Source organism: Phacochoerus africanus, chromosome X (assembly GCF_016906955.1).
Source record: "Phacochoerus africanus isolate WHEZ1 chromosome X, ROS_Pafr_v1, whole genome shotgun sequence".
NCBI classification, from domain to species: Eukaryota; Metazoa; Chordata; class Mammalia; order Artiodactyla; family Suidae; genus Phacochoerus; species Phacochoerus africanus.
The window spans coordinates 130,020,578-130,047,574 of NC_062560.1; the positions used below are offsets into that span (position 1 = coordinate 130,020,578).

General features: G+C 36.3%; 1 protein-coding gene across 1 annotated transcript in view; it reads left to right on the top strand.

Annotated features, from left to right (window-relative positions):
• The window catches only part of VAMP7 (vesicle associated membrane protein 7), a 55,413-nt gene extending 28,687 nt beyond the window's left edge, over nt 1-26,726 (top strand). Inside the window, exons 6-8 of the mRNA XM_047765165.1 lie at nt 10,157-10,224; nt 21,123-21,215; nt 24,870-26,726. Coding sequence (XP_047621121.1) covers nt 10,157-10,224; nt 21,123-21,215; nt 24,870-24,938 — 230 coding nt within the window. The 3' untranslated portion in view covers nt 24,939-26,726. The remainder of the gene's footprint in view (nt 1-10,156; nt 10,225-21,122; nt 21,216-24,869) is intronic.
• Nucleotides 26,727-26,997: the final 271 nt, after the last annotated feature.

Genomic DNA, 26,997 nt, shown 5'->3' on the forward strand with positions numbered 1-26,997 from the left:
CTATCTATCTATCTATCTATCTATCTATCTATCTCATCTAATCTTCTTTATCCATTCATCCGTTGATGGATACTTAGCTTGTTTCCATATCTTTACTGTTGTGAGTAATGCTGCAGTAAACATGGGAGTACATATGTTCTTTCAGTATTCTCCTTTCATTTCCTTTAGGTATGTGCCCAAAAATGGAATTGCTTGATCATGTGGTAGTGTATTTTTAATTTTTTGTGGAACCACCATTCTGCTTTTTATAGTGATTGAACCAATTTACATTCCCATCAGGAGTGCATAACAGTTCCCTTTTCTCCATATGCTCACCAACACTATCTCTTGTCTTTTTGATGATGGCAATTCTAAGTGGTAAGAGGTTAATATCTCATTGTGGTTTTTATTTGCATGTTCCTTATGATCAGTGATGTTGAGTATCTTTTCAGGTACATACTGGCCATTTGTATATCTTCTTTGGAAAAATTCCATTCAGTTCCAATGCCCATTTTTAATCAGATTGTTTGGTTTTTGTTATTGAGTTAGATGAACTCTTTATATATTCTGGATGATAATCCCATATCTAGTATATGGTTTGTAAATATTTTCTGCCATTCTGTAGGTTTCATTTTCATTTTGTTGATTGTTTCTTTTCCTGTGCAGAAGCTTTTAGTTTGCTGTAGTCCAACTTGTTGACTTTTGCTTTTGTTGCCTGTGCGTTTGTTGTCATATCCTACATATCATTGCAAAGACAAATGTCAGGAACTTTCTTTCCTATATTTCCTTCTGAGTGTTTATTGGTTTCAAGTTTTACATTTAAGTCTTTAATCCATTTGAAGTTAATTTTCAAGTGATGTATATAGGGGTTCAGTTTCAATTTTCTGCATGTGGTTTTCCAAAGACCATTTGTTGAAGAGCCTATCCTTTCCCTGTTGAGTGTTCTTGACTACCTTGTCAAATCTTAATTGACCATATATATGGGGGTTTATTTCTGGTCTCTCTATTTTGTTCCATTGGTCCATGTATCTATTTTTGCCAGCAATGCAATTTAATACTGTAGTTTTATAGTATAATTTGAAATCAGAAAGTGTAATGCTTTTGGTCTTGTTCTTCTTTCTCAGGATTGCTTTGGCTATTTGGGGTCTTTTGTGGTTCCATACACATTTTAGGACTGTTTTTTTCTATTTCTGTGAAAGAATGCCATTGAAATTTTTATAGATGTTGTATTGAATCTATAGATGGCTTTTTAAAATTTTAACAATATTAATTCTTCTGATCCATGAACATGGGATATATTTCCATTTGTTTATGTCTTCTTCAGTTTCCTTCATCAAAGTCTTATAGTTTTTGTCACACAGATCTTTCACTTCCTTGTTTGAATTTATTCCTAAATATTGTATTATTTTTGATAGTATTGTCATCGTGATAGTTTTCTTTATTACTTTTAAAAAATATTTCGTTGCTATATAGGAGCAGTTGATTTCTGTATGTTGGTTTTATATCTTACAAATTGACTGAATTTGTTGGTTAGTTTAACAGTTTTTTGGTTGAATCTTTATGATTTTTCTATGTATAGTATATTATCTGTAAATAATGGCAATTTTACTTCTTCCTTTCCAATTTATTTTATTTTTTGTTTCGTTTTGGTCACGTTTGGAGCATGTGGGAGTTCCCACTGTGGCAGAAATCAAACCTGCGCCACAGTGGCAACAAAAAGCCACTGCAGTGACAATGCCAGATCCTTAACACACTGAGCCACGAGGGAACGTCTTCCTTTTCAATTTAGACAGCTTTTATTTCTTTGTCTTGCCTGATTGCTGTAGCTAAGATTTCTAATACTTTATGAATACCAATGATGAGAGTGGGCTTCCTTGTCCCTGATCTTAGAGGAAAAGCTTTTAATCTTTCAACATTGAGTATGGTGTTATGCCATGTGTCTAACATATATGGCCTTTATTATGTTGAAGTAAATTTTTTCAGTATTCAATTTGTTGAGGGGTTTTATCATGAAATGATGCTGCGTTTTGTCAGATATCTGTTCAGCATCTGTTGAGGTGATTATACATTTTTATCTTTCATTCTGTTAATGTGGTATATCATATGCATTGATTTGTGTATGTTGAACTATCCTTGCATCCCAGGGATGAATCCTACTTGGTCATGGTGTTTGATTGTTTTGCTATGTTGTTGAATTCGATTTGCTAATTTTTTAAAGAATTTTTACAGCAGAATTTATCAGGAATATTGGTCTGGTTTTCTTTTCTCATGGTGTCCTTATCTGGCTTTGGTATCAGGGTAATGCTGGCCTCATAAAATGAGTTTGGAAGTATTTCCTCCTCTTCAGTTTTCTGGAAGAGTTTGAGATGAGTTGGTATTAATTTTCCTTTAAATGTTTGGTAGATTTCACCAGTGAAGCTATTTGGTACTGGGCTTTTTAGTATTGGGAGGCTTTTGATTACTGATTCAGTCTCCTTATTCATTATTGCAGTGTTCAGAGTTTCTATTTCTGATTCAGTCTTGGTAGGTTATATGTTTCTAGGAATATATTCATTTATTCTAGGTTATACAGTTTATTGGCATATAACTTTTCATAGTAGCCTCTTATGCTCCTTTGTATTTCTGAGCTATCAGTTGTAATGTCTCATATTTCATTTCTGATTTTATTTTATTTCTTTGGACCTTCTCTCTTGTTTTCTTAGTCTAGCCAAAGGTTTATCAGTTTGTTTCTTTTCAGAAAACCAGCTCTTAGTTTCATTGGTATTTTCTGTTGTTTTTCTGATCTCTATTTCAGTTATTCTGACCCTGATATTTGTTATTTCCTTTCTTCTGTTAGCTTTGGGCTCAATTTGTTCTTTTTCAGTTTCTTGAAGTGTAAAGTTGTGTTTTTTGTTTGAGATCTATTTTCTTAATATATGCATATATCACTATAAATTTCCCTTTCAGACTGCTTTTGTAGCACCCCACAAGTTTTAGAGTCATAACATCTATCCTGGAGAGTGTTCTGTGTGCACCTGAGAAGAATGCATATTCTGCTGCTGTTTGATGGGATGTTTTGTATATGTCTCTTAGGTTCACTTGGTCTAATGTATGGTTCAAGTCCAATGTTTCTGTTTCTGATTTTCTGTCTGGATGATCTATCCATTGCTGAAAGTGGGGTATTGAAGTCCCCTAAAATTACTGTATTTATTTATCCCTTCAGATCTCTTAGTATTTCCCTAAGATATTTAGGTGCTCTGATGTTGTGTGAGTATATCATTATGGTTATTATATCTTCCTAATGAATTGACTGCTTTAGTATTTTATAATGACCTTATTTATCTCGTGTTACCATTTTTGGTATGCAGGCTTATTTTGTGTGGTATAGGTATAGTTATCCCCACTTTATTCGGATTACCGCTTGCATGGAATGTCTTGGTCCATCCTTTCACTTTGATCCCGTGTGTGTACTTCAGTCTGAAGTCAGTCTCTTGTAGGCAGTATGTAGTTGGGTCTTGTTTTTATCTTTCCAACACTTGGTACCTTTTCTTTGGTGAATTCAATCCATTTACAGTTTGAGTAATTATTGGTATGTGAGGACTTACTAATTCCATATAATTATGCTTTCTGTCTGTTTTATAGTTTTATTGTTCTTTTTTCATCTGTTTCTGCCTACCTTTTAAAATTGATGATTTTCTGTGGTTGTGTCCTCTATTTCCCCCTTTTTTTTGTCTTTTGCAAATCTACTATAGATTTTTGCTTTGTGGTTTCCATTGGGCTTACATAAAACATCTTTATAGATAAAATAGTCCATTTTAGGCTGATAGAAACTTAAATTTAATTGCATACAAAAGCTCTACCCATTTACTCTCCCTCTTATATTTTTGATATCACACTTGACCTCTTTTTATATTGTGCATTCATTAACAAACTATAGTAGCTGTAGTTATTTTTAATACTTTTTTGCTTTAACCTTTATACTATAGTTAAGTGTTTAACATACTACCCTATTACAGAATTAGAGTTTTGTAAATCTGCATATTTTCTTTTACCAGTGTATTATATACTTTCATATGTTTTCATATTACTAATTAGCATCTTTTCCTTTGAGCATTTCTTGCATTGTAGGTCTGGTGCCAATGAACTCCCTCAGCTTTTGTCGGGGAGTATCTTTATTTCTCTTTTATATGTGAAGGATAACTTTGCCATATAGGGTATTCTTGGCTACTGTTTTTTTCCTTTCAACATTTTGAATATGTCATTCTACTCCTGGCATTTAGGGTTTCTGCTGAGAAAACTGCTGGTAACCTAATGAGGGTTCTTTTTTAGGTCACAATCTTTTTTTTTTTCTGGTTGCTTTTAGGAATTAAACTGTGATTTTTGACATTTTCGTCATGATTTATCTTAAGACAGTCTTTGCATTCGGATAATAGGGTGATTTATTAGCTTCATAAGTTTGGATATCCAAGTCTCAAGTTTGAGAGGTTCTTAGCTATTATTTCTTTAATAAACTTTCTGCCTTTTATCCCTGTCTTTTCCATTTGGAACCCCAGTTACTCTAATATTTGTATGTTTGATAAAGTCCTTTCTTTACTCTTTTCATTATTTTTTGTTATTGTATGATTGGATTATTTCAAAGTTTCTATCCTCTAGCTCATCTATTTTATCTTTCACTCAGTCTACTTGAGATAGATGATTTCTATTGCATTTTTCATTTCATTCATTGAATTCTTCAACTCCAGAATTTCTGTTGGGTTCATTTCCATTATTTCTGTCTCTTTGTTAAATTTTAGATTTTGTTCATGTGGTATTTTCCTGATTTTTTAAAAATTGTCTTTATGTGTTTTCTTGTTGCTCTTTTGGTTTCCTCAAAACTGCCATTTTGAAATCTTTATCAGCTAGATCACAAAATTTCATTTCTTTGGTTTTGTTTATTGGTGGATAATTGTTACCTTTTGGTGATGATATGGTCCCTTGTTTCTTCATGTTCTTTGGAGTTTTGTATTGCTGCTCTCACATACACCTCCTCAGATCTTTACTAGTTGCCTTCAGAAGGGAAATGCTGTTTATAAGTTGTGTTATATCTGGGGTTTTTCTGACCTCGTATATACCTGCTCCATGTGTCTTGCTCCCTCTTGTGGCATAATTATTAAGCTTTTATGTCTTCTCTGGTTTTATAGCTCACCAGGCTACGTGCTGGAAACTTTTATTTTTCAGAAGATAACTTTACAGCTCAAGTTTATGGGCCTTTTTTCCATTGCCCACAGGCCCTGGTCTGATACTGTGAGAGGTCTCCTTTTACTGGAGTTTGCTCATGTCAGTGAACTCAGGAGCATGTTTAAGGAGCTGGCCATAGAGAAGGGGGAAGTGTGGCTTTTGCACTCTAGGCATTGAGGGTGACTGTGGGACTGATGACAGGATTATCAGGTGAGGGTTTCTCACAAGCTTGTCGATGGACTTTCTGCTGAAATCCTGAACAAGGTCATCAGGAACCACATCCTTTTAATATTGTTTGATAGTCTTACCTGCTTCTTTTCTGATCTTCTCCCTTCCCCTTCTCCCTTCCCCCAGTCATGGCAGTCCAGCCTCAAATTTGTTTTGTTTTGTTTTTTGCTCCAGTGGCATGTTGAAATCTCCTCTCAGCAAATCTGGATTTCTACAAATTATCTCTTGTCCTTGGGTGCCTGCCCAAGTCAGCACTCTTCAGGTTTTCTCTGATCATGACCAAGAGGGGTTGGGGTGGTTCACTGGTCCTGCTGATTCCACAGCTTATACCATAGTCTGTCTGCCTGTTACTGATGCATAGGTGGATGAGACTCCTCCCAGGTCCCTTGGCATATGGTGCCGGATCCCAGAACTCCTGTAGAGACACTTTTGTTCATGGATGGATGTCTAACTAGTTGTTTAAAAGGGGGGGCAAAAAGAAGGAATGTCTTATGCCACTATGATACCAGCTTGTACTTGTTATATTCAGAGTTGAGCTCAGTCTCTTTCCCCTATTGCGATAGCCTTGACCCCCATTGCAATAGTCTTGAATAAAGTCTGCCATTTTTGATGAGTATCAGAATAATTTATTTTTAATAGTATATATCTTCCAAAATTTTTCTTGCTTTGTTCCCAAGTTGTTTTTTTATGCTATTTTAAATGGAATTTTCCATTCTTAGATTGTTTGATTGCTCATGTATAATAATACGCTTGATTTTTGTATATTGATCTTTTTTTTTTTGCTCCCACGGCATATGGAGATTCCTGGGCTAGGGGTCGAATCGGAGCTGTAGCCACCGGCCTATGCCAGAGCCACAGCAACGCGGGATCCGAGCCGCGTCTGCAACCTACACCACAGCTCATGGCAACGCCGGATCGTTAACCCACTGAGCAAGGGCAGGGACCGAACCCGCAACCTCATGGTTCCTAGTCGGATTCGCTAACCACTGCGCCACGACGGGAACTCCTGTATATTGATCTTATACAACCTTGTTGAACTCATTTATTAGTCCTAACAGTTCTTTATGATTTTCTGTATGTAGGATCATGCTGTCTGAAAATAGAATTTTAATTCTTCCTTTCCAATCTGAATACCTTTCATTTCTTTCTCCTGCCTGATGTCCTGGCTAGAACCTCCAGTACAGTGTTGAATAAAAGTAGCAAGAATGGACATCCTTGTCTTATTCCTGATCTTAGGGAGATTTTCACAATTACATGTAATATTAGCTGTGGTTCTTTCATAATGCCATTTATCAGGTTCAGGAAGTTCCTTTCTGTTTGTTGAATTATCATGAAAGAGTGTTGGATATTGTCAGGTGCTTTTTTGCATCTATTGATATGATCATATTGTTTTTGTCCTTTATTCTGTTAATATAGTACATTATAATAATTGATTTTTGGATATTAAAGCAACCTTGCATTTCTGAAACAAATGCCACTTCATCATGATATATAATCCTTTTTACATATTGGTGAATTAACTCTGCCAGTACTTCATTGAGGACTGTTTATGTCCGAATTCTTAAGGGATGATGATTTATGGTTTTCTTGTGATGCCTTTATCTGGTTTTGATACCAGAATAATACTGACCTCATAGGATGAGCTGAGAATGTTCCTTCTTCTATTTTTCTAAGAATTTGTGAAAATTGGTATTAATTCTTCTTGAAATGTTTGAGAAGGTAGAGTTTACCCTTGAAGCCATCTGTGCCTGGGCTCCCTTTGTGCAAAATTTTAAAATTACTGATTCTGGGGAGTTCCTGTCATGGTGCAGCGGAAACAAATCCGACTAGGAACCATGAGGTTGCGGATTCAATCCCTGACCTCGCTCATTAGGTTAAGGATCCGGCATTGCTGTGAGCTGTTGTATAGGTTGCAGACACTGCTCGGATCTGGCATTGCTGTGCCTCTGGCATAGGCCGGCAGCAACAGCTCCGATTCAGCCCCTAGCCTGGGAACCTCCGTATGCCACAGGTGCAGCCCTAAAAAGACAACAGACAATCAATCAATCAATCAATCAATACATAAAAATTACTCATTCAATCTCTTTATTTGTTGTAGCTCTATTCAGATAAATATTCTCTTCTTGAGTCTGTTTTGGTGGTTTGTGTCTTTCTAGGAATTTATCCATTTTATTTAAGTTATATGATATGTTGACATACTCTTGTTCATAGTATTCTCTTAGGATCCCTTTCATTTCTGTGAAGTTCGTAGTGATGATTTTAGTAATTTGAGTATTCTCTTTTTCTTGATCTCTTTTTCTTATGCAAAGATTTGTCAATTTTGTTGCTCTTTTCAAACCTATTTTTGGTTTCATTGATTTTCTCTATTGTTTTTCTGATCTGTATTTTTTTTCTGCTCTAATCTTTATTATCTACTTTCTTCTGTTAGCTTTGAATTTAGTTTGTTCTTATTTTTACAGTTTCTTAAGGTGGAAAGTTAGGTTACTAATTGGGTCTTTTGTCTCCACTTAGGCTATTGTGAAAAATCACCATAGACTGGGTGGCTTAAACAACAGAAATTTATTTTTTGACAGTTCTGGATTATGCCTGCCTGCATGGTTGGGTTAGGGTTGTGCTGGGAACTTTCTTCCCAGTTTGCAGATGGTGACTTTTCACCGTGTCCTCACATGGCTGGAAGTAAGACAGGGAGAGAGCTCTCTGGTGTCTCTTAGGGCACTAATGCCTTCATAAGCCTTCATGGCCTCATCTAAACCTAATAACCTCCCAAAGGCCTTATCTCCAAATAATGTCACATTCAGGATTAGGGCTACAGTATACGAATTTGTGGGGACTCAATTCAGTGCATAACATTTTCCTTCTCTTTTATGTTGGTGTTTCTGCTATAAATTTCCTGCTATGCACTCCTCACCCCATAAGTTTTCCTCCTGTTACTGATTTCTAATTTCATTCCATTGTTGAGTCCAACAGCTGAGCTCCTCCTCCCCAAGTAAGTGTCTAATTCTGTTATTTTTCCCATGTATGGACCACACTTTCATGTTTCTTTACATATCGTATTTTTTTTTTGAAAATTGGACATTTTAGATAATATGTTGTAGAAACTCTGGGTACTGATTCCCAACCCCCAAGGTTTGTTGTCTACTCATTTATTTGTTTAGTGACTTGGCTAGACTTTTTCTTTGAAGTCTATTTCTCCTACAGTGTGGGGCCTCTAATGTCACTTCTCAGAGGAAACAGCCTTGGGCATGCACATAGTCATCCTGAAATGGCATAGCTCTCTTTGAGTGCTTCTTTTCCTGCTTTCCCTATTAAGCCTGCCTCTGTGGTATCTCACCCAGCTGTTAGCCTCTACTGATTGCAGGCTAATTGCTCTATTTTTATTTTTCTGACAGTTCCCCAGACATAAGTTACTCTAGTCTGATCTAATTAGATTTGGGTTCTCTTGTCTTTGAAGCCAGTCTTAGGTGTTTTTCTGACCTCAGAAGTGTTCTTCTTAGCTTTTTCTTCCCCAGGTGCTGTTAAAATTCTAACTCTGCCAGCTTCATTGTAATCACTTACCTCTAAAATCTCCATTGTTTTTGACAACACCGTTAGGCTTGAACTTCCCTGTACTCTGTTCAAAATAAAGTCTGTCCTCTTAGGAGAGCTCTTTGTTCTAATTCCTGCCTCTCCCCCTGGGAATAATCTATGAGCCACTGCTCTGGACCTGTGAATAGGGGCAGTGGACTGCTTCTCTTGGAGTGACACAGCTTTGCCAGTGTGGAGCCTCTGCTCTATGAGTTATATCAGAACAGGGGCACTCAGGCCTACCTGCTACCTGGGTAGACTTTCTGCCCTATGTATGAGGGCTAGGTAGAGGAAGGGAACCTCACACCTATCAGCCATGGCATGCTGGAATAGAGCTTCTACTTCGTGGACCTTGGGATGGGGTTAGGTAGGAGAAATGCTGATGACTTGCCCCTCCTGAGGAGAAATCATAGCCTTTGAATGGGACCTGGTGGGAAAGATAGCTCCTAAGCTTTACTTGAAGTAAAGCTTAGGAGCTATCCATCTGACTGAACTCCAGGATGGAGAAGTAGAGCTTCCATCTCACTGAACTCCAGGATGGAGCAAGTCATGGCTCAGATGTTATAGATTCTCACTCTTCTTACTGAGGATTTACTGATTTTCTTGTATAAAGCATGCCCTTAGAACATTCAGTTTCCAAAGACTTCAAATGGTTGGTTTTGTTTGTTTTTATAATTTTTACCAGTTTATGGTGGTTTTGTTGGAGAGAGGGTCTGTGGAGCTCCTCACACTGCAATTCTAGAAATGTCTAACTCTCATTCATTTTGAAGGTTTTTTTTTTTTATTTTACTCTCAGATTATAACCTTAATTTAGGGGCCTGCAAACTATAGCCCTTGGATCAAATCTGGCCTGTTTTTCTACATAAAGTTTCATTTTAACACAATCATGCCCACTCATGTATGTATTGTTTATGTCTGATAGAGTTGAATGATTGCAGCCAACATCATTTGGCCCACAGAACCTAAAATATTTAGTATCTGGTCCTATACAGAAAAAAAACTGCCAGCACCTATTTTAGTTGATAAACTTCACTAAAGTCTTTTATTACTTAAAGATATAAGTGCTTCTGTCTTAAATATGAGTTGTCAAGAATACCAGCCTTATAATTAAAATCATATTTGGCTTAAAGACAAAAGTAACCGATTTGTAATATAAACATGCTATTTTTTGTTTTTCCAACATTTTCAGATTTGGTAGCTCAGCGAGGTGAAAGATTGGAATTATTGATAGATAAAACAGAAAATCTCGTGGATTCGGTAAGTATGAGATATGATGATGTTTTTTAGGATATAAAGTATAAGAAACTGTGATTGATGGCTAATATAATAGAAAAATGTCTTAAATTCAGTATTTAGTGGGTATTTTTTCCTTCCTAACCTCCAGTATGTGATTAAATTGTGTTGATGAGGATAACAATGAGGCATAGATAAAAAGCTACAACCTGTTAATAGCTATTAAAGAAGCTTTTATTTGGAAAACATTTTCAATATAAGGAAGCAATTTTTTTTAAAGCCATGCAGTGATGCCTACGTAATTTAGCACTTCAGCTGTACATACCGGTCTGTTCTCTATACATTTTGTAAAACACCAAACAAAAGTGCATTCCCAGTAGGGAAGGAAGTGTCCCTGTAACCTACTTATGCTATAATTATGTGTGTCTCTGCATTTTCTTTTTATTGCTTTTTAGGGTCACACCCTTGGCATATGGAAATTCCCAGGCCAAGGGTTCAAATCAGAGCTACAGCTGCCCGCCTACACCACAGCCACAGCAGTGCAGGATCCAAGCCATGTCTGCAACCTACACCTCGGCTCATGGCAACGCCGGATCCCTGACACACTGAGCAAGGCTAGGGATCAAACCTGCATCCTCATGGATACTGGTCAGATTCATTTCCGCTGAGCCACAATGGGAACTCCCATCTCTGCATTTTTCCATCTGGTTAGTGGGTGAAAGTTTTGAGGGAAGATGATAGATACATGGTGAATAGAAGGAAGGCAGAAATCTGTTACAATTTGGATCTACACAATTACAAATTTACAGAAAAAGTAGAAGTTTACAGCTTGAAATGGATCAATGAGTGATCAGGTTCATTCTTACTAAATTGTAGTGGTTAAGAGCACAAACTCTAGAGTCAGGGTGACTGGGATTGAATCCCATCTCTGCCACTAGTTGTGTGACCTTAGGCAAGTTACTTAACCTCTCTACGTCTCAGTCATCATCATCTGTAAAATGGAGATATATTTTCTTCATAGTGTTTGAGGGTTAAAGCACACAGTGCATACAAAGTCCCTAACAGTGTCTGATATATATTGAGAGCTATTTAAATGTTTATTCTTATATTAGTTTTACAGGGGCATCCAGTAGATCTTAGGAAGATCATAATAGTTTTTTCTATAAAGTACGTGGAAATTTGGAAGAAGGGTAGCACCATATAGGAAGTCAAAAGACTAGGTTTCTATAATGGCTCACTTTGTAAACCATTGCTTGGGAACAAAGAGGGAAAATAGGGTCTAATTCTAGTTCTGCTGACAATTTCTTTGGTACGTCCAGGCCATCTCTTAGTTATTTTTTTTTTTTTTCCCAAGTCATGTTTCTTTTATTTTTTTTTATTTTATTTTTTTTATTTTCCCACTGTACAGCCAAGGGGATCAAGTTATCCTTACATGTATACATTACAATTACATTTTTGTCCCCACCCTTTGTTCTGTTGCAACATGAGTATCTAGACATAGTTCTCAATGCTACTCAGCAGGATCTCCTTGTAAATCTATTCTAAGTTGACTCTGATATCTTAGTTATTCTTAATCCCTAAAGATGACCCTATATAGACAGAGTGATCTGTGTTTGACCAGTACTAGTATAGTATGCACTTTCCAAATAGAAGTCTTAATTTTGTTGATTGTATGACCCAGAGTAACAGAGGTACTGCTGAACTAACTACTAACCTCTTTTTAGGGAGGAATAACATAAATACAATAAAGTGCAGCAAGTGTACTATTTTTAATAAGTGTGCAGCTCAGTTATCTTTTACATATGTTTATGACCATGTAACTACCACCTAAATCAAGATATGAAACACTGTAATACTTCAGAAAGCTGCCTCCTGCCCCTTCCAGTTAGTAACCATTAACAGAGGTAATTTTTCTGACTTAATCACCCTAGATGTTTTTCCTGTTCTTAAAATGCATAAAACAATGGAATCTGTGTTACGGACTCTTTTGCATCTGGCCTCTTTCACTCACCATTATGCCTGTGAGATTCATCCACGTTGTTGAATGTAGTAATTATTTTTCTATTGTTTTGTACTGCATATTCCATTTTGTAACCTATCTACTGCAATTTGTTTATCCATTCTCCTCTGTGGGGCTTTAATTCTGGATTCTTTATTTTGTTCCATTGTTCTATTTGTCTGCCTTTATGCCAACATCACACTGTATTTAAAGCTGGAGCTTTATAGAATTACCTAAGTCCTTCACTATGTTCTTCTCCAAGATTGTCTTCACCGTTTTAGGTTCTTTACATTTCTATTTATGTTTCAGAATGAGCTTGTTATTTTCTGTCCTTTAAAAAAAATCTTTGTGATTGCATTTAATCTATAGATCAATTTAGGGAGAATTGGTAATCTTGTCAGGATTGAGTCTTCCTGTCCCTAAACCTGGCAGCATTATCTCTTCTTTTGCATAGCGTTTCTTTAATTTTTCTCAACAGTGGGTTTTTGTTTTTTTGTTTTTGTTTTTGTTTTTTTGCTGTTTGCTGTATAGGTCTTGGACATATTTTGTGAAATTTACCTTTGAGAATTTCATGTTTTTGTGTTCTGTAAATTTTAAATTTCATTTTCTAATTTTTTATTCCTGATATATAGAAATGAAATTGATTTTTGTATATTGACCTTGTTTGTATCCTGCAACTTTGCAAAATTCCCTTATTCTGCTAGCTTTTTTGTATATTGTTGCCTTTTATTTCTTTTCCTTGTCTTATTGCACTGGCTAGAACCTTCTCTACAATAGTGAAGACAAATTATGACAGTGGACATTCTTGCATGGAGCATATATTATGTGGAAGAATTCGTTATCTTTGGAATTATGTTGTTAGCTGTAGATTTTTTTATAGGCACCCTTTATCAAGTGGAAGAAGTTCCTTTTAATTCCTCATTTGAGATTTTTTTTATTCAAAAATTTTATCAAATATTTTTTTCTCTATCTATTGGGAAGATTGTATGTTTATTCTCCTTTAGTTAGTTACTATGGCTAAACATAGCTTACCAAATTAACATTTATTTATGAAATTTAAACAAATCTTGCATTCCTGCAGGGTCATAATAGATTATGCTTTTTATAAAATACCTTATTGGATCTGTTATTGATTTATTCAGGAATTTTGTATCTCTGCCAATGAGGGATGTTGGTCTATAATTTATTTTTCCTTTTGTGCTTTTTTATCAGGGATTTGCTGACCCCATCAAACAAGTTGGGAAGTGTTATTATCTCTCTTTCTCCCTCTCTCTCCCTCTCTCTCCCTTCTCCAAAAGAGTTTAGGCACTATCGACATTATTTGTTCCTTAGCTGTTTGGAAGAATTCACCAGGGAAGCCATCTCAGCCTTGTGTCTTCTTGTGGGAAGGTTTTAAATCTACCATTTTACTTTTTATTTTCTATCTGTACTATCTGTTCTTTGTTCCCTTCACCCTCTTTTTCTGCCTTCTGTTCAATTAATGAATATTTTTTAAATTCCATTTTTATTGTTTTGTAACTTATCATAGTCTACTTTTAAGTGGGTATTATCCCACTTCACAAATAATACAAGAACCTTGTAATAGTATACCTCCAATTTAACCTTCCTGGACTTGATGCTAATTTTTTATACTTTTATTTTCACATAAAACTTTAAAATACATTGTAATTATTTTTGTGTTTTTCTTGGGGGGGTGTCTTTTTAGGGCCACACCCATGGCATATGGAGGTTCTCAGGCTAGGGGTCCAATCGGAGCTATAGCTGCCAGCCTGCGCCAAAGCCACAGCAATGCCAGATCTGAGCCATGTTTGTGATCTACACCACAGCTCACAGCAATGCCAGATTCCTAACCCCCTGAGCGAGGCCAGGGATGGAACCTGCATCCTCATGGATAATAGTTGGGTTCATTAAACTGCTGAGCCACGACGGGAACTCCTGTAATTATTTTTCTTTAAGCAGTTGATTATCTTTTAAAGAGATTTAAATAATGAGGAAAAAATCTTTTCTATTTATCCATGTAGTTAATATTTCTGGTAAGTCTCTTCATTCTTCTCTGTAGATCCAAATTTCCTTCTGGTGTAAGACATTTTCTTTCTGCGTGTAAGACATCTTTTAACATTTCTTGGTTGGTACACCTGCTAGTAATGACTTTCAGTATTTGTATATCTGAAAAGTCTTTATTTCACTTCGTTTTTAAAAAGATTGTTTTTTGGTTTCGTTTTTTTGTTTTTTTAGGGCCACACTCATGGCATATGGAAGTTCCCAGGCTAGGGGTCTAATCAGAGCTGTAGTTGCCGGCCTATACCACAGCCACAGCAACGTGGGAACCAGGCTGCATCTGCAACCCATACCACAGCTCATGGCAATGCCAGATCCTTAACCCACTGAGTGATGCTGGGACTCGAACTACATCCTCATGGATATTGATTGGATTCATTTCTCCCAAACTCCCAAAAGATATTTTCACAGTATAAAATTCTATATTAATTTTTTTCTTTCAATAGTTTAAAGATGTTTCATCACTGTCTTTTATATTGTTTCTGACAAAAATTGCACCATTGTTTTTACATATATAATGTGTCTTTTTTTTCCTCTGGGTGCTTTTAGGATTTTTTTCTCTATCACTGGTTTTAAGAAATTTGATTATAATTTGCCGTGGAGTAATTTTCTTCGTGTTTCTTTTTTTTTTTTTGTCTCTTTATCTTTTCTGGGGCCATACCCACGGCATATGGAGGTTCCCAGGCTAGGGGTCTAATCAGAGCTGTTGCTGCTGGCCTATGCCAGAGCCACAGCAATGCCAGATCTGCACTGCGTCTGCGACCTACACCACAGCTCACAGCAACGCCAGACCCTTAACCCACTGAGCGAGGCCGGGGATTGAACCCGCAACCTCATAGTCAGATTTGTTAACCACTGAGCCACAACAGGAGCTCCTCTTCATGTTTCTTTATTTAGCTTTGGGTTTGTTGAGCTGTGGGTTTGTAGTTTCCATCAAATTATGACAACAGCCATTATTTCTTCAAATATTTTTCTGTCCTTCTTTCCTTCTAGGACTCCAATTATGTGTACATTAAACCAGTTGACTCTGTTCATTTTTTTCCAGTCATTTTTCTTTGTGTTGCATTTACTTATCTCTTCTTCTGCAGTTTATAATCTATTAATCCCATTTGGTGTATTTTTCATCCCTATAAGTTTGATGGAACTTTTTTGTGTCTTTCATGTTGCTCCTTAACATTTGCATGCTTTCCTCTACCTTCCTGAATATATAAAGTATATTTGTTATTTAAATGTTTATTCTATTTACATGTAATATAAATATTGATAGTTGGGAATTAAGTAAGCTATGTTGCTCTTTGGTGTTAATTTGCTCCATCCTCTTTGTTCCTCTTATTTTAAATTTTGTTTATTCAAATATTGTAAAAGTTGTTTCATCTATCATCTCGTTTTTTAACAGCTTTAATTATTCCTTTATTAATAAATGACAGACCATCCAGCTGACCCATTTCTTTTTTCTTTTTTTTAATTTTTCCCACTGTACAGCATGGGGACCAAGTTACACATGCATGTATACACACTTTTTCCTCCCATTGTTGTGTTGCGATGTAAGTATCCTGACATAGTTCTCAATGCTACACAGCAGGATCTCATTGTAAATCCATTCCAAGAGTAATAGTTTGCATCTATTAACCCCAAGCTCCCAATCCCTCCCACTCCTCCCCACCCCCCGGCAGCCACAAGTCTATTCTCCAAGTCTATGATTTTCTTTTCTGTGGAAATATTCATTTGTGCTGTATATTAGATTCCAGTTATAAGTGATATCATATGGTATTTGTCTTTCTCTTTCTGACTGATATCACTCAGGATGAGAGTCTCTAGTTCCATCCATGTTGCTGCAAATGGCATTATGTCATTCTTTTTATGGCTGAGTAGTATTCCCTTGTGTATATATACCACATCTTCCTAATCCAATCATCTGTCGATGGACATTTGGGTTGTTTCCATGTCCTGGCTATTGTGAATAGTGCCTCAATGAACATGTGGGTACATATGTCTTTTTTAAGGAAAGTTTTGTCTGGATGTATGCCCAAGAGTGGGATTGCTGGGTCATATGGTAGTTCTATGTATAGATTTCTAAGGTACCTCCATACTGTTCTCCATAGTGGCTGTACCAGCTTATATTCCCACCAACAATGCAGGAGGGTTCCCTTTTCTCCACAGCCCCTCCAGCACTTGTTATTTGTGGACTTATTAATGATGGCTGTTCTTACTGGTGTGAGGTGGTATCTCATGGTAGTTTTGATTTGCATTTCTCTTATAATCAGTGATATTGAGCATTTCTTCATGTGCCTGTTGGCCGTTTTTATATCTTCCTTGGAGAATGGTCTATTCAGGTCTTTTGCCTATTTTTCCATTGGGTGGTTGGCTTTTTGCTGTTGAGTTGTATAAGTTGTTTGTATATCCTAGAGATTAAGCCCTTGTCCATTGCATCATTTGGAACTATTTTCTCCCATTCTGTAAGTTGTCTTTTTGTTTTCTTTTTGGTTTCCTTTGCTGTGCAGAAGTGTGTCAGTTTGATTAGGTCCCATGGGTTTATTTTTGCTCTTATTTCTGGTGCCTTGGGAGACTGACCTGAGAAAATATTCATGATGTTGATGTCAGAGAGTGTTTTGCCTATGTTCTCTTCCAGGAGTTTGATGGTATCTTGTCTTATATTTAAGTCTTTCAGCCATTTTGAGTTTATTTTTGTGCATGATGTGAGGGTGTGTTCTAGTTTCATTGCTTTGCATGCAGCTGTTCAGGTTTCCCAGCAATGCTTGCTGAATAGACTTTCTTTTCCCCAAGTCCTTAGGGTTTTCTATGTATAGTATCATGTTGTCTGCATACACTGACAGTTTTATCTCTTCTCTTCCTATTTGGATGCCTTTTATTTCTTTCATTTGTCTAATTGCTGTGGCTAGGACTTCCAAAACTATGTTGAAGAGCAGTGGTGAGAGTGGTCATCCCTGTCTTGGTCCAGATTTGAGTGAGAAGGCTTTCAGTTTTTCTCCATTGAGTATTATATTTGCTGTGGGTTTCTCATAAATGGCTTTGATTATATTCAGGAATGTTCCCTCTATACCCACTTTGGCGAGAGTTTTTATCATAAGTGGATGTTGGACTTTGTCAAATGCCTTTTCTGCATCTATTGAGATGATCATGTGGTTTTTGACTTTTCTTTTGTTAATGTGGTGTATGACGTTGATTTATTTGCATATGTTGAACCATCTTTGTGAACCTAGGATGAATCCCACCTGGTCATGGTGTACGATCTTTTTGATATGTTGTTGGATTGGGTTGGCTAAAATTTTGTTGAGAATTTTTGCGTCTATATTCATCAAAGATATTGGCCAGTAGGTTTTTTTTTTTTTTTTTGGTGGTATCTTTGTCTGGTTTTGGAATTCAGTTGACCCATTTCAAATAAACATTTCCATGGGTTTTGGCATATTACAGTATGATTTTCTAATTGTGAAATATACATAATAAATTTGACATTTTAACCATTTTTAATGTGTAATTCAGTGACATGATTGCATTCACAATGTTGTACAACCATCATCATCTGTGTCCAGAACTTTGTCATTATCCCAAGTAGAAATTCTATACCTATTAATAAGCTCCCATTCCCACTCTGCCCAGCCCCTGGTAACCTCTTACCTACTTTCTGTCTATGAATTTGCCTATTCTAGGTACCTGTAATTGGAATCCTACAATTGTTTGTCCATTTGTGTATGGCTTATTTCACTTAGCATTGTGTTTTCATGTATCAGAACTTAATTTATTTTTATGGGTGAGTAATATTCCATTGTATAGATATACCACATCTTATTTATCTGTTCATCTGTTAATGGACCCATGAGTTATTTCGATCTTTGGGCTATTGTGAATAATGCTGCTGTGAACATTGACATACAAGTATCTGTTCAGGTCCCTGTTTTTAGTTCCTTTGGATATATACCTAGGAGTAGAATTGCCAGGTCATATGGTAATCCTGTTTAGCTTCTTTGAGAGACTGTCATTTTCCCATGGCTGCTGCACCATCTTACATTCCCACCATCAATGTGCAAGGGTAACAGTTTTTCCATATTCTCACCAATACTTACTATTTTCCATGTTTTTATTATAGCCGTCCTGGTGGGTATGAAGTGGTATGTCATTGTGGTTTTGATTTGCATTTCCCTGATGACTAATGATATTTACCATCTTTTCATGTGCTTATTGGCCATTTGTGTATCTTCTTAGGAGAAATTGTTCAAGTCCTTTACCCATTTTTAGGGTATCACCAGCTGCTAATGAAACCATTTACATGGAGTGGAGTGGCCATCAGACTGGTCAGCTTGCCCTTGTCATTCTCATGGGGATTTTTAATATCATCTTCTTTGCTCTTTTCTACCTACACCTACCCCCACCCATCCCCAAGGGAAGCTTTGATAAAACATAGCAGTTATCCTTTATAGCTGAACTGGTTTTAAATAGGTGAAGTATCAATGTTCAAATATTGACCTGAGGACTGTGGAGGAATGTCCACTCCAACCTATTAAATCACATAATTATATTTAGGTTTATTAAGTTTCATTGCTAACTACTTTTTCTTATATTACCTTCCTCCTTCTTGGATTCTTTATTGTGACTTTGTGAGTAATTGGAAAGAGTTTAGGCAGCTGAGAAGTTCCTCAGCTATATACAGTTTAGAGGGCACAGTCCCCAAGCTACCCTCAATTCTCACACCAAATTCAAGTTTGTTCCCCAAACCTCCCTCAGGTTTGATAATTCACTGGAAGGACTCACAAAATTCCATGAAAGCTACTATACTTACAGTTATGTTTTTTTTACAGGCAAAGGTTACAGATTAAGCTCAGCCAAGGAAAGGAGTACATAAGGTGGAGTTTGAAGAAGTATCAGACCCAGAGCTTCTATTATTCTCTCCACATGGAGTCAGGACACTTTATTCTCCCAGCATAATGTGTGATGAGAGTTCAATAAAAAATTAATCTGTCAGAGTTCCAGTCGTGGTGCAGCGGAAACGAATCCGACTAGGAACCATGAGGTTGCGGGTTTGATCCCTGGCCTCGCTCAGTGGGTTAAGGATCCGGCATTGCCGTGATCTGTGGTGTAGGTCACAGACGTGGCTCTGATCCGGCATTGCTATGGCTGTGGTGTAGGCCAGCAGCTACAGCTCTGATTAGACCCCTAGCCTGGGAACCTCCATATGCTGCAGGTGTAGCCCTCAAAAGACAAATGACAAAACAAAAAAAAATTAATCTGTCAATCTAAGAAAGAAATGAATAATGTTAGCCAAATTTGAGGATTATAATCAGGAAAGAGTATCTTAGAAAGGTCTAAGAACTGTTCTGCCTGTTAAAAGTCCAGGAACAGTTATATGTGTTTTGAGATAAGAGACTGCATGTTAAATGACATATTATTGACAATTTGCACAATCCAGATATATATGTCATCATGGCCCTTTAGAAGATCAAGAAGGGCTATTATCTTTAAGGAGTTATATCATAGATGCGAAGAGAAAGTTGCTCTTTATGTTGAGCAGGTATTTTCACTGATGGGGAAGGTTAGGTCCATGCATAATGTAGGTACACAATGCACAGTGTGGGGAGAGAGGAGGCCAAAAGACAAATAATTTTTACATTTAACTTTTTGTCTTCCCATAAAATATGAATTTTATTCTACAATATACACAGAGTATTGTACAACAGGGACGCTTGCCCAAGCTTCACTGTTTAGTCATTTTTTTAAATTGAAGTATAGTTGATTTATAATGTTTAGTTTCTGTTACACAGAATGATACAGTTACATATATATATATTCTTTTTTCATATTCTTTGCCATTATGGTTTATCATAGGATATTGAATATAGTTCTCTGTATTATACAGTAGGACCTCGTTAGCATTTTTCAGTTTTCGAGATTTCATTACATAAGCATGGCTGACTTGATTGCCCACTTGCTTAATCTCACTCTCCAGTCTCTAGCAACTCTAGGTATGACTCAGAATCCCTATCCTAAATCATATAGTTGGTTTTTCTGGAGTGACTAGTCCCTGCACTAAATCACATTGTTACTATTTGGATAGCCCATGGCCTCCAGGCAAGAAAAGGTTACCTTCTGGGAGTTGAAAGCAAATGTCAGACCCCTTTGGGGACAAAGTTAAGTTCTTTACCATACAGCACAGTTGGTAGGCATTCGGGTTGTTTCGTTTTGAGATGAGACAAATAGTACAGTTAGAAACATTTTTGTATATGTCTTTAGGTGAACTCATGCAAATATCTCTGTTGGGTATATATCTAGGAATGGAAATGCTGGGCTATTAGGGATTTTTTGGTTTGTTTGTTTTAAACTGATTTTGTCCTGGAGGGAATGGTTCAGTAGATATTGAGAAATTGATGTTGCAAAAGAAAATGAGTAACTGAAGGAATGAAGTTCTTTGGGTTTGGGCCCTCATACTAGTAAATATATATCTTCTTATGGAAAATGAACAGGTTCATATGGTTCAAAATCCCAGGGTTCTACTGGGCAGGATGGGCAAATGTGTTTGCAGCCAATTGGCTCGTAAAGAGCCTTTCTTATTGGAACCATAGAGAGGAAAACATTTTCTACTAGCAGGAAGAACTATTGAACAGTGCTCAACATCATGTGCATTGCTATGGTGGAGAAGAAAAGGGAAAGAAATCTTTCCATTGGGCTCATACTGCTTACTGTATACATAGCAGAGTCCTGCTTGGGGAACTAGTGACCAGTCTCTACCTGTGAAGAGAGGGAAGGAGTAAAGAACATTGGAGCACATTTAATGAAAGTAAAAGTTTTGCATGTATTATTGCAAATTAATCATGTAGTCAATACCAGAGATCAAACAATTCATGTTTTTTCCTAGTCTGTCACCTTCAAAACAACCAGCAGAAATCTTGCCCGAGCCATGTGTATGAAGAATCTCAAGCTCACAATCATCATCATCATCATATCAGTTGTAAGTTTTTGTCCTTTTAGTGTATGATTTATATTTCAGTCTCTAATAAATTAGGTGCTGAAATTCTTTCTCAGTGATTAGCACTCTGAATGAGCTACATATAACTTTTAATGGTGAAACATATGACCATGCATTGGCTTTCCTATGAAGTTACTATGACATATCATCTCTACTTAAATAAACCAAGTCTCCCTGTTGAGAATTCTTTTATGTAAGCAGTCATTCAAGGCATTCCAAATATTCCTGGTTAATCAGTGGTTTTCTCACTACTGAAATGAGATTTGTTTAAAATTACATTTTCTAATTGAGCACTCATTTTCTAATTATATTCCTAATTTTTAGCTAATTCTCTTTTGTATTTCTGTTTTTTCTAATCTGTTTTGTTTCTTGCAACCTTGCATAACTTTTATTAGTTGTAACAGTTTGTCAGTTGACTCTTCTGTGTGCTATAGATCAGTAGTCAGCAAACATTCTGTGCAGTCCAAATAGTAAATATTTTAGGCTTTGCAGGTCACATACAGTCTCTGTCACATATTTTTTAAACAACCCTTGAAAAATATCAAAACCATTCTTAGCTCACAGTCCATGGCTATAGTTCACTGATTCCAGCTATAGGTAAATTATGATCCTAGCAGTGGTATCAGTGGGAATCTTTATTTGGTTCCTGGTTTCAATTGGAATGCTTCCAATATTTCATTTAAACTTTTATTGTGAAGTTAAAGAACCTTTTATTTTCTATATTACTAAAAGTTTTTATCAGGAATAGGCATTTCACTTTAAGGAATTATATTTTGCTACCCAATGAATTGATAATATAACTATTTACATTTAATATTAATATATTGAATGATATCAATAAAAGCATAAACAATTATTCTTTTATTTCTGAGATAAATACTGAGGTCATTATATAGTATTCTTTTAATAGATGGTGAGTTCAGTTTTCTATTATTTAGTAGTTCTCTTGTCTTTAACTATAAAGCAGTCTATGCTGCTCTTCTTTTGGAATCCCAATATAAGCATATATTGGACCTCTTTGAGTATCCTGCTTGTGTGGTAACCTTTTTAATATGTTTAAACTCCTCTTTTGTATCATATTCTGAGCGAATCATTCAGCTAACTCTTCCAACTCTGTTCATTCTGCTATCCAATTCTTCTTTTTAAACATCAATCTTAAAATGTTTAAAATGTTTTTTATAGCCATATTTTAAATTTCTAAGAACTCCTATTATTCTTATTTTAACATTTTTTTCATGGAACTTGTTAACAGATGTACTCTCTCCTTGAATTTCTCTGGATATATAGGGAATTAGTTTACCCAATGCCAAGAGCTGGCTAGGCAAGTCCAAAATCCTCAGGGCAAGCCATCAGGAAGGGCTGGCTGGACCTGTGGAGCAAGAGCAAAGTTGTATTCACAGGCAGAATTTCTTCTTCATCAAGGAACCTTGGTTCCACTTTTAAGGCCTTTTAACTGATTGAATCAGTCTCATTATTATGTAGGATAATCTCCCTTACTTAAAGTCAGCTTTAATCATATCTTCAAATTACAGCAACACTTAGATTAGCATTTGATTGGATTACAGCACACTGTAGCCTCCCCAAGTTGACACACAAAAGTGACCCTGACAGTACTATAGTTATGTTTATATGTGATGGGTATTTTTAAAAATTTATTTCTAATGTGGTAAATGTTGATAATTATAACCCCCCCCCCAAAAAAAAAGAAGAGCTCTTTGGGCTCCACACTAATTTTTAAGAATGTAAAGAAGTCCTAAACCAAAAGTTTGACAGTTGCTAAGGAGTAGGGGAAGAATGCCCTACTTTGGGGGTAGTTTGTGTCTAGGCAAAGCAGCCTTTCCTCCTCTTCCTCTTGTCATTTACAGAGGCCCAAAGTTAACTCCAAGCAGATATGTCTGACTCATCTCCACTTCTTCTCGACCCCTATTAAAGGTCCTCCATCTTAGACAGCTGGACCTATCTTACAGAAAAGGGCAGCCATAGATCTTTTAATGTTATACTAGAAATAGTGTCATGGCTGAATGTCTCCTTGCTCGAGGTCCTCAGGTGTCACATTCTAAGCTTTTTAGCTTAGGTTCTTCCTCCTTCTTTGGGAATTTAGATTGATTTATTAAGCTGGATTATTGTTAAATTCAGATTATATTTATTGGTTGCTTATTGCATGCAGAGTGCTTTGCCAGCTCTGCTAAAAAATATTATGACCTGATGTTGTACTTCAGTTTTTAAAATCCTTATATTTTAGCTGTGGCAAATAATCTACTTTATATCAAATTGGAATATGTTTGTGTATGAATATGATATGAGTAGTTTAGCCTATTCATTAATAACTATAATTTTCTGTAACCCCCACCCCCAACATTTACAGGGAAGTAAGGAAAAACACTGCTAACTTTAGGGAGGGGGCATGAATTCATTATGTTTTTTTTTTTTTTCTAAGCATGTGAGTAATGAAGTCAGTCACTTAAAGGTCTTAAAAGTTGTAATTAATTAATTAATTAATTAATTTTGTCTTTTTGCCTTTTCCAGGGCCACTTCCACGGCATATGGAGATTCCCAGGCTAGGGGTCTAATCGGAGCCGTAGCCACCAGCCTACGCCAGAGCCACAGCAACGCGGGATCCGAGCCGCGTCTGCGACCTACACCACAGCTCACGGCAAAAGTTGTAATTTAAAAGCAAAACAGGAAGTTCCCGTCGTGGCGCAGTGGTTAACGAATCCGACTAGGAACCATGAGGTTACGGGTTCGGTCCCTGCCCTTGCTCAGTGGGGTAACGATCCGGTGTTGCCGTGAGCTGTGGTGTAGGCCGCAGACGCGGCTCGGATCCCGCGTTGCTGTGGCTCTGGCGTAGGCTGGTGGCTACAGTTCCGATTCGACCCCTAGCCTGGGAACCTCCATATGCCGCGAGAGCGGCCCAAAGAAATAGCAAAAAGACAAAAAAAAAAAAAAAAGGCAAAACAAAACGACTGATTTAATATAGTGAACCTAGTACTTACATTAAATCTATTTTTGGAATGTAGTAATATGAACAAGCATATACCATTAAAAAATGTCATAATTTAAAATACAATACCACAATTAAAAAGCTAATACATCTTTAATAGGACTAGCATTTTTGTTGGGTCAGTTATGATTGGGTAATTATAATTATTGTGTCATTATACACTGAAAGGTTCATAGCAACATTCTTGCTCATAGGTGATATAGATGTAGCGTCTACTCATGCTTTTTAATATTTTTAATCATCCTAATAAGGAAAAATTAATCCATGTGCAAAACCCCAAAATGTACTTAATTATAAAATCATACTTCAAGGGAGTTATGTTAATTTGTGATCCTTATAACAATGATATATCAGTAAGAGTTGCTTATATAGTTCAATTCTGCCTGCTTCCCAGTGAAGAGAAACAACCCCACTCCTTTCTTTCTCAATAAAGAAAATATAGTGGAATTCAAGTGGGTGTGAGTTATATGAGAAAAGAGCATTATAATTCAATCTATCTTTTAAAATACTTGATTATTATATTATTACACAACTGCTGCTCTAATGAAACCAATATTTATTAATAGGTCTTTATATAATATTTAGGAGCCTATGATAGATTCAAGAAAATAAAACTGCCTTCCCCCTCCCTCCAGGTATTCATCTATATTATTGTGTCACCTCTCTGTGGTGGATTTACATGGCCAAGCTGTGTGAAGAAATAAAAAAGTTATTAACCAAGGATATGAGAGAACAAGGAGTTAAAAGCAATCTGTGTGATTCAAGCCTTTTAATACTGACAGATGGTGTCTGCCAGTCTCTTCAACCCTCTTCTTTCTCTTTTTTAAGTCTTGTTCTATGCCTCCAGATTTATCTTTGTCCTACCAACCATTTTATTCCAGATTGAACTATTGCAGCAGTAGCCTTAAAAAGGCATTTTGTTTCTTTGGTTTATTAACTAATGTCATCTACTTACAGAAACATTTTTGTCGGTAATTGCACAAAGCAAGGTGGAAACCACTTGTCTTATGAGCTGTCTACTAAAGTTATGCATGACCTTTGTGCAAACAAAAGTTCAAGAGACAGGATTGCTAACATCTCATCTTAGTGTCTTTTGATTTTGAAGGGTTTTAGGTGCTTGAAAACAATATACATGGAGAATTGTTATTATTTGGGGAATTGTAAATAAATTGCTGGTGCTGCTTGTTTCTAGGAGCCCAAGCAGGTAAAGTATTAAACATTTTATCTCAGCCAGATGGGGAACATTTTGCTAGCCTGTTAGAAGCACACAGAAATTATTCTTGTCTGCCTATTATTCACTTGTAGGAAGAAACTTTTGATCATTTTCAAACCTTACAGAGCTTGATATCCTCTATTTTCCCATTGCAGTTGATTTAAGAAGAGGGTGGTTTAAATGTTATTGAAGGTTGTGGATTTTTATATATTCCCTTTCCTTTGGTGGATATTTAAGGCAATTGTATAGATAATAGAATGGGTAGTGGAGGGAGTAGGGAGGCATATTCCTGTGGCTCACCAAAGAAAAAGAAGAGAACCACAGTGGATGTGCTATCATTTTAGCTGTATGAAGGGAAATAGTGTGGGAAATTTTTCCCAGCCTGGGAAAAGCCCAAACTGAATATAGTCAACAGTCAACTCCAGGGTTTGGGTTTGACTGGTGTTGAATAAAATAGTTCAAGCATCCTTTCTGGTTTAATAAGTTCTTTAAACTGCCTAGTTTTGACGAATTCTTTTGTGAAACTTGAGAGTAGACAGTATGGTAATAGAAACAATACAAGACAGATTTGCTAGCATCCATGTAACTGTAGTGTGACAAAAAACTGAAGTGTAAGCATACTGCTTTGGCTACTCTGGCATCTGTTAGCTAGTGTGTACCTTTGGTGTGTATCTGAAAGGACCACATTTGCTGCCCTAGATCTAATTGCATCATTTATTAATAAATGCCAGTAAATGGAAATTATATTATATTTGACTATTTTCCCAATGAAAGAAAAAATTGGTCTATAAAACCTAACCACCTATTTAGCCTAGTAATGTGCCTTGAATATATGTGTCTCACAGAATCTGGCTCCTGCTATCTGTTCTTCCTTCTAAACCTTTTGATTCATGCTGATTCATTTATTTGACATATATTTTTGACCCATCAGAACTCTTTTCCTGGTGATCATGCGGAGTGTAAATGTTTTTTCATTCTTCTTCATCAACACTAATGCCTTTTAATTATATCAGCACTTCTATTGGTGTTTACATTTGTTCCATGAAAACATTTGGCATTCCTGAATAATAATTTCCAAATATTGTTAATCCAAAGAAAAAGACTTAAAGCTTATTTCCCTTTCTTATACACACCTGAATAAAAATGATGTGCATGTTTTAGGGATAAATTACTAAACACCCCCTTGGTCTATTTATGTATAAGAATGCTTTTAAAGCACATATCTTGTTTTAAATGATGCACAAACTGAAGGCATTAATAAAATGTAAGAGTAATACGAGTTGCTTGTTTTAGAATTTATTCTTAGAATCTAATTTGTTCTGATGATATTTTGCCATAGTTTACAGAACAGAAATATTTTACTTATGCTGAAAATATATTTAAAAGTGTGGCCTGGAGCCTTTTAGTAAAGAGCTCAGGTATATAAAATTTCTTCAAAACCAAAAGACACAATAGAAGTTTAAAAATATGTAGGCTATACTGAAACCAATGAAAGATCCTGAAATGACCACACAGCCTCTACAGTCATCATCCTGAAACCATGGTTGAGA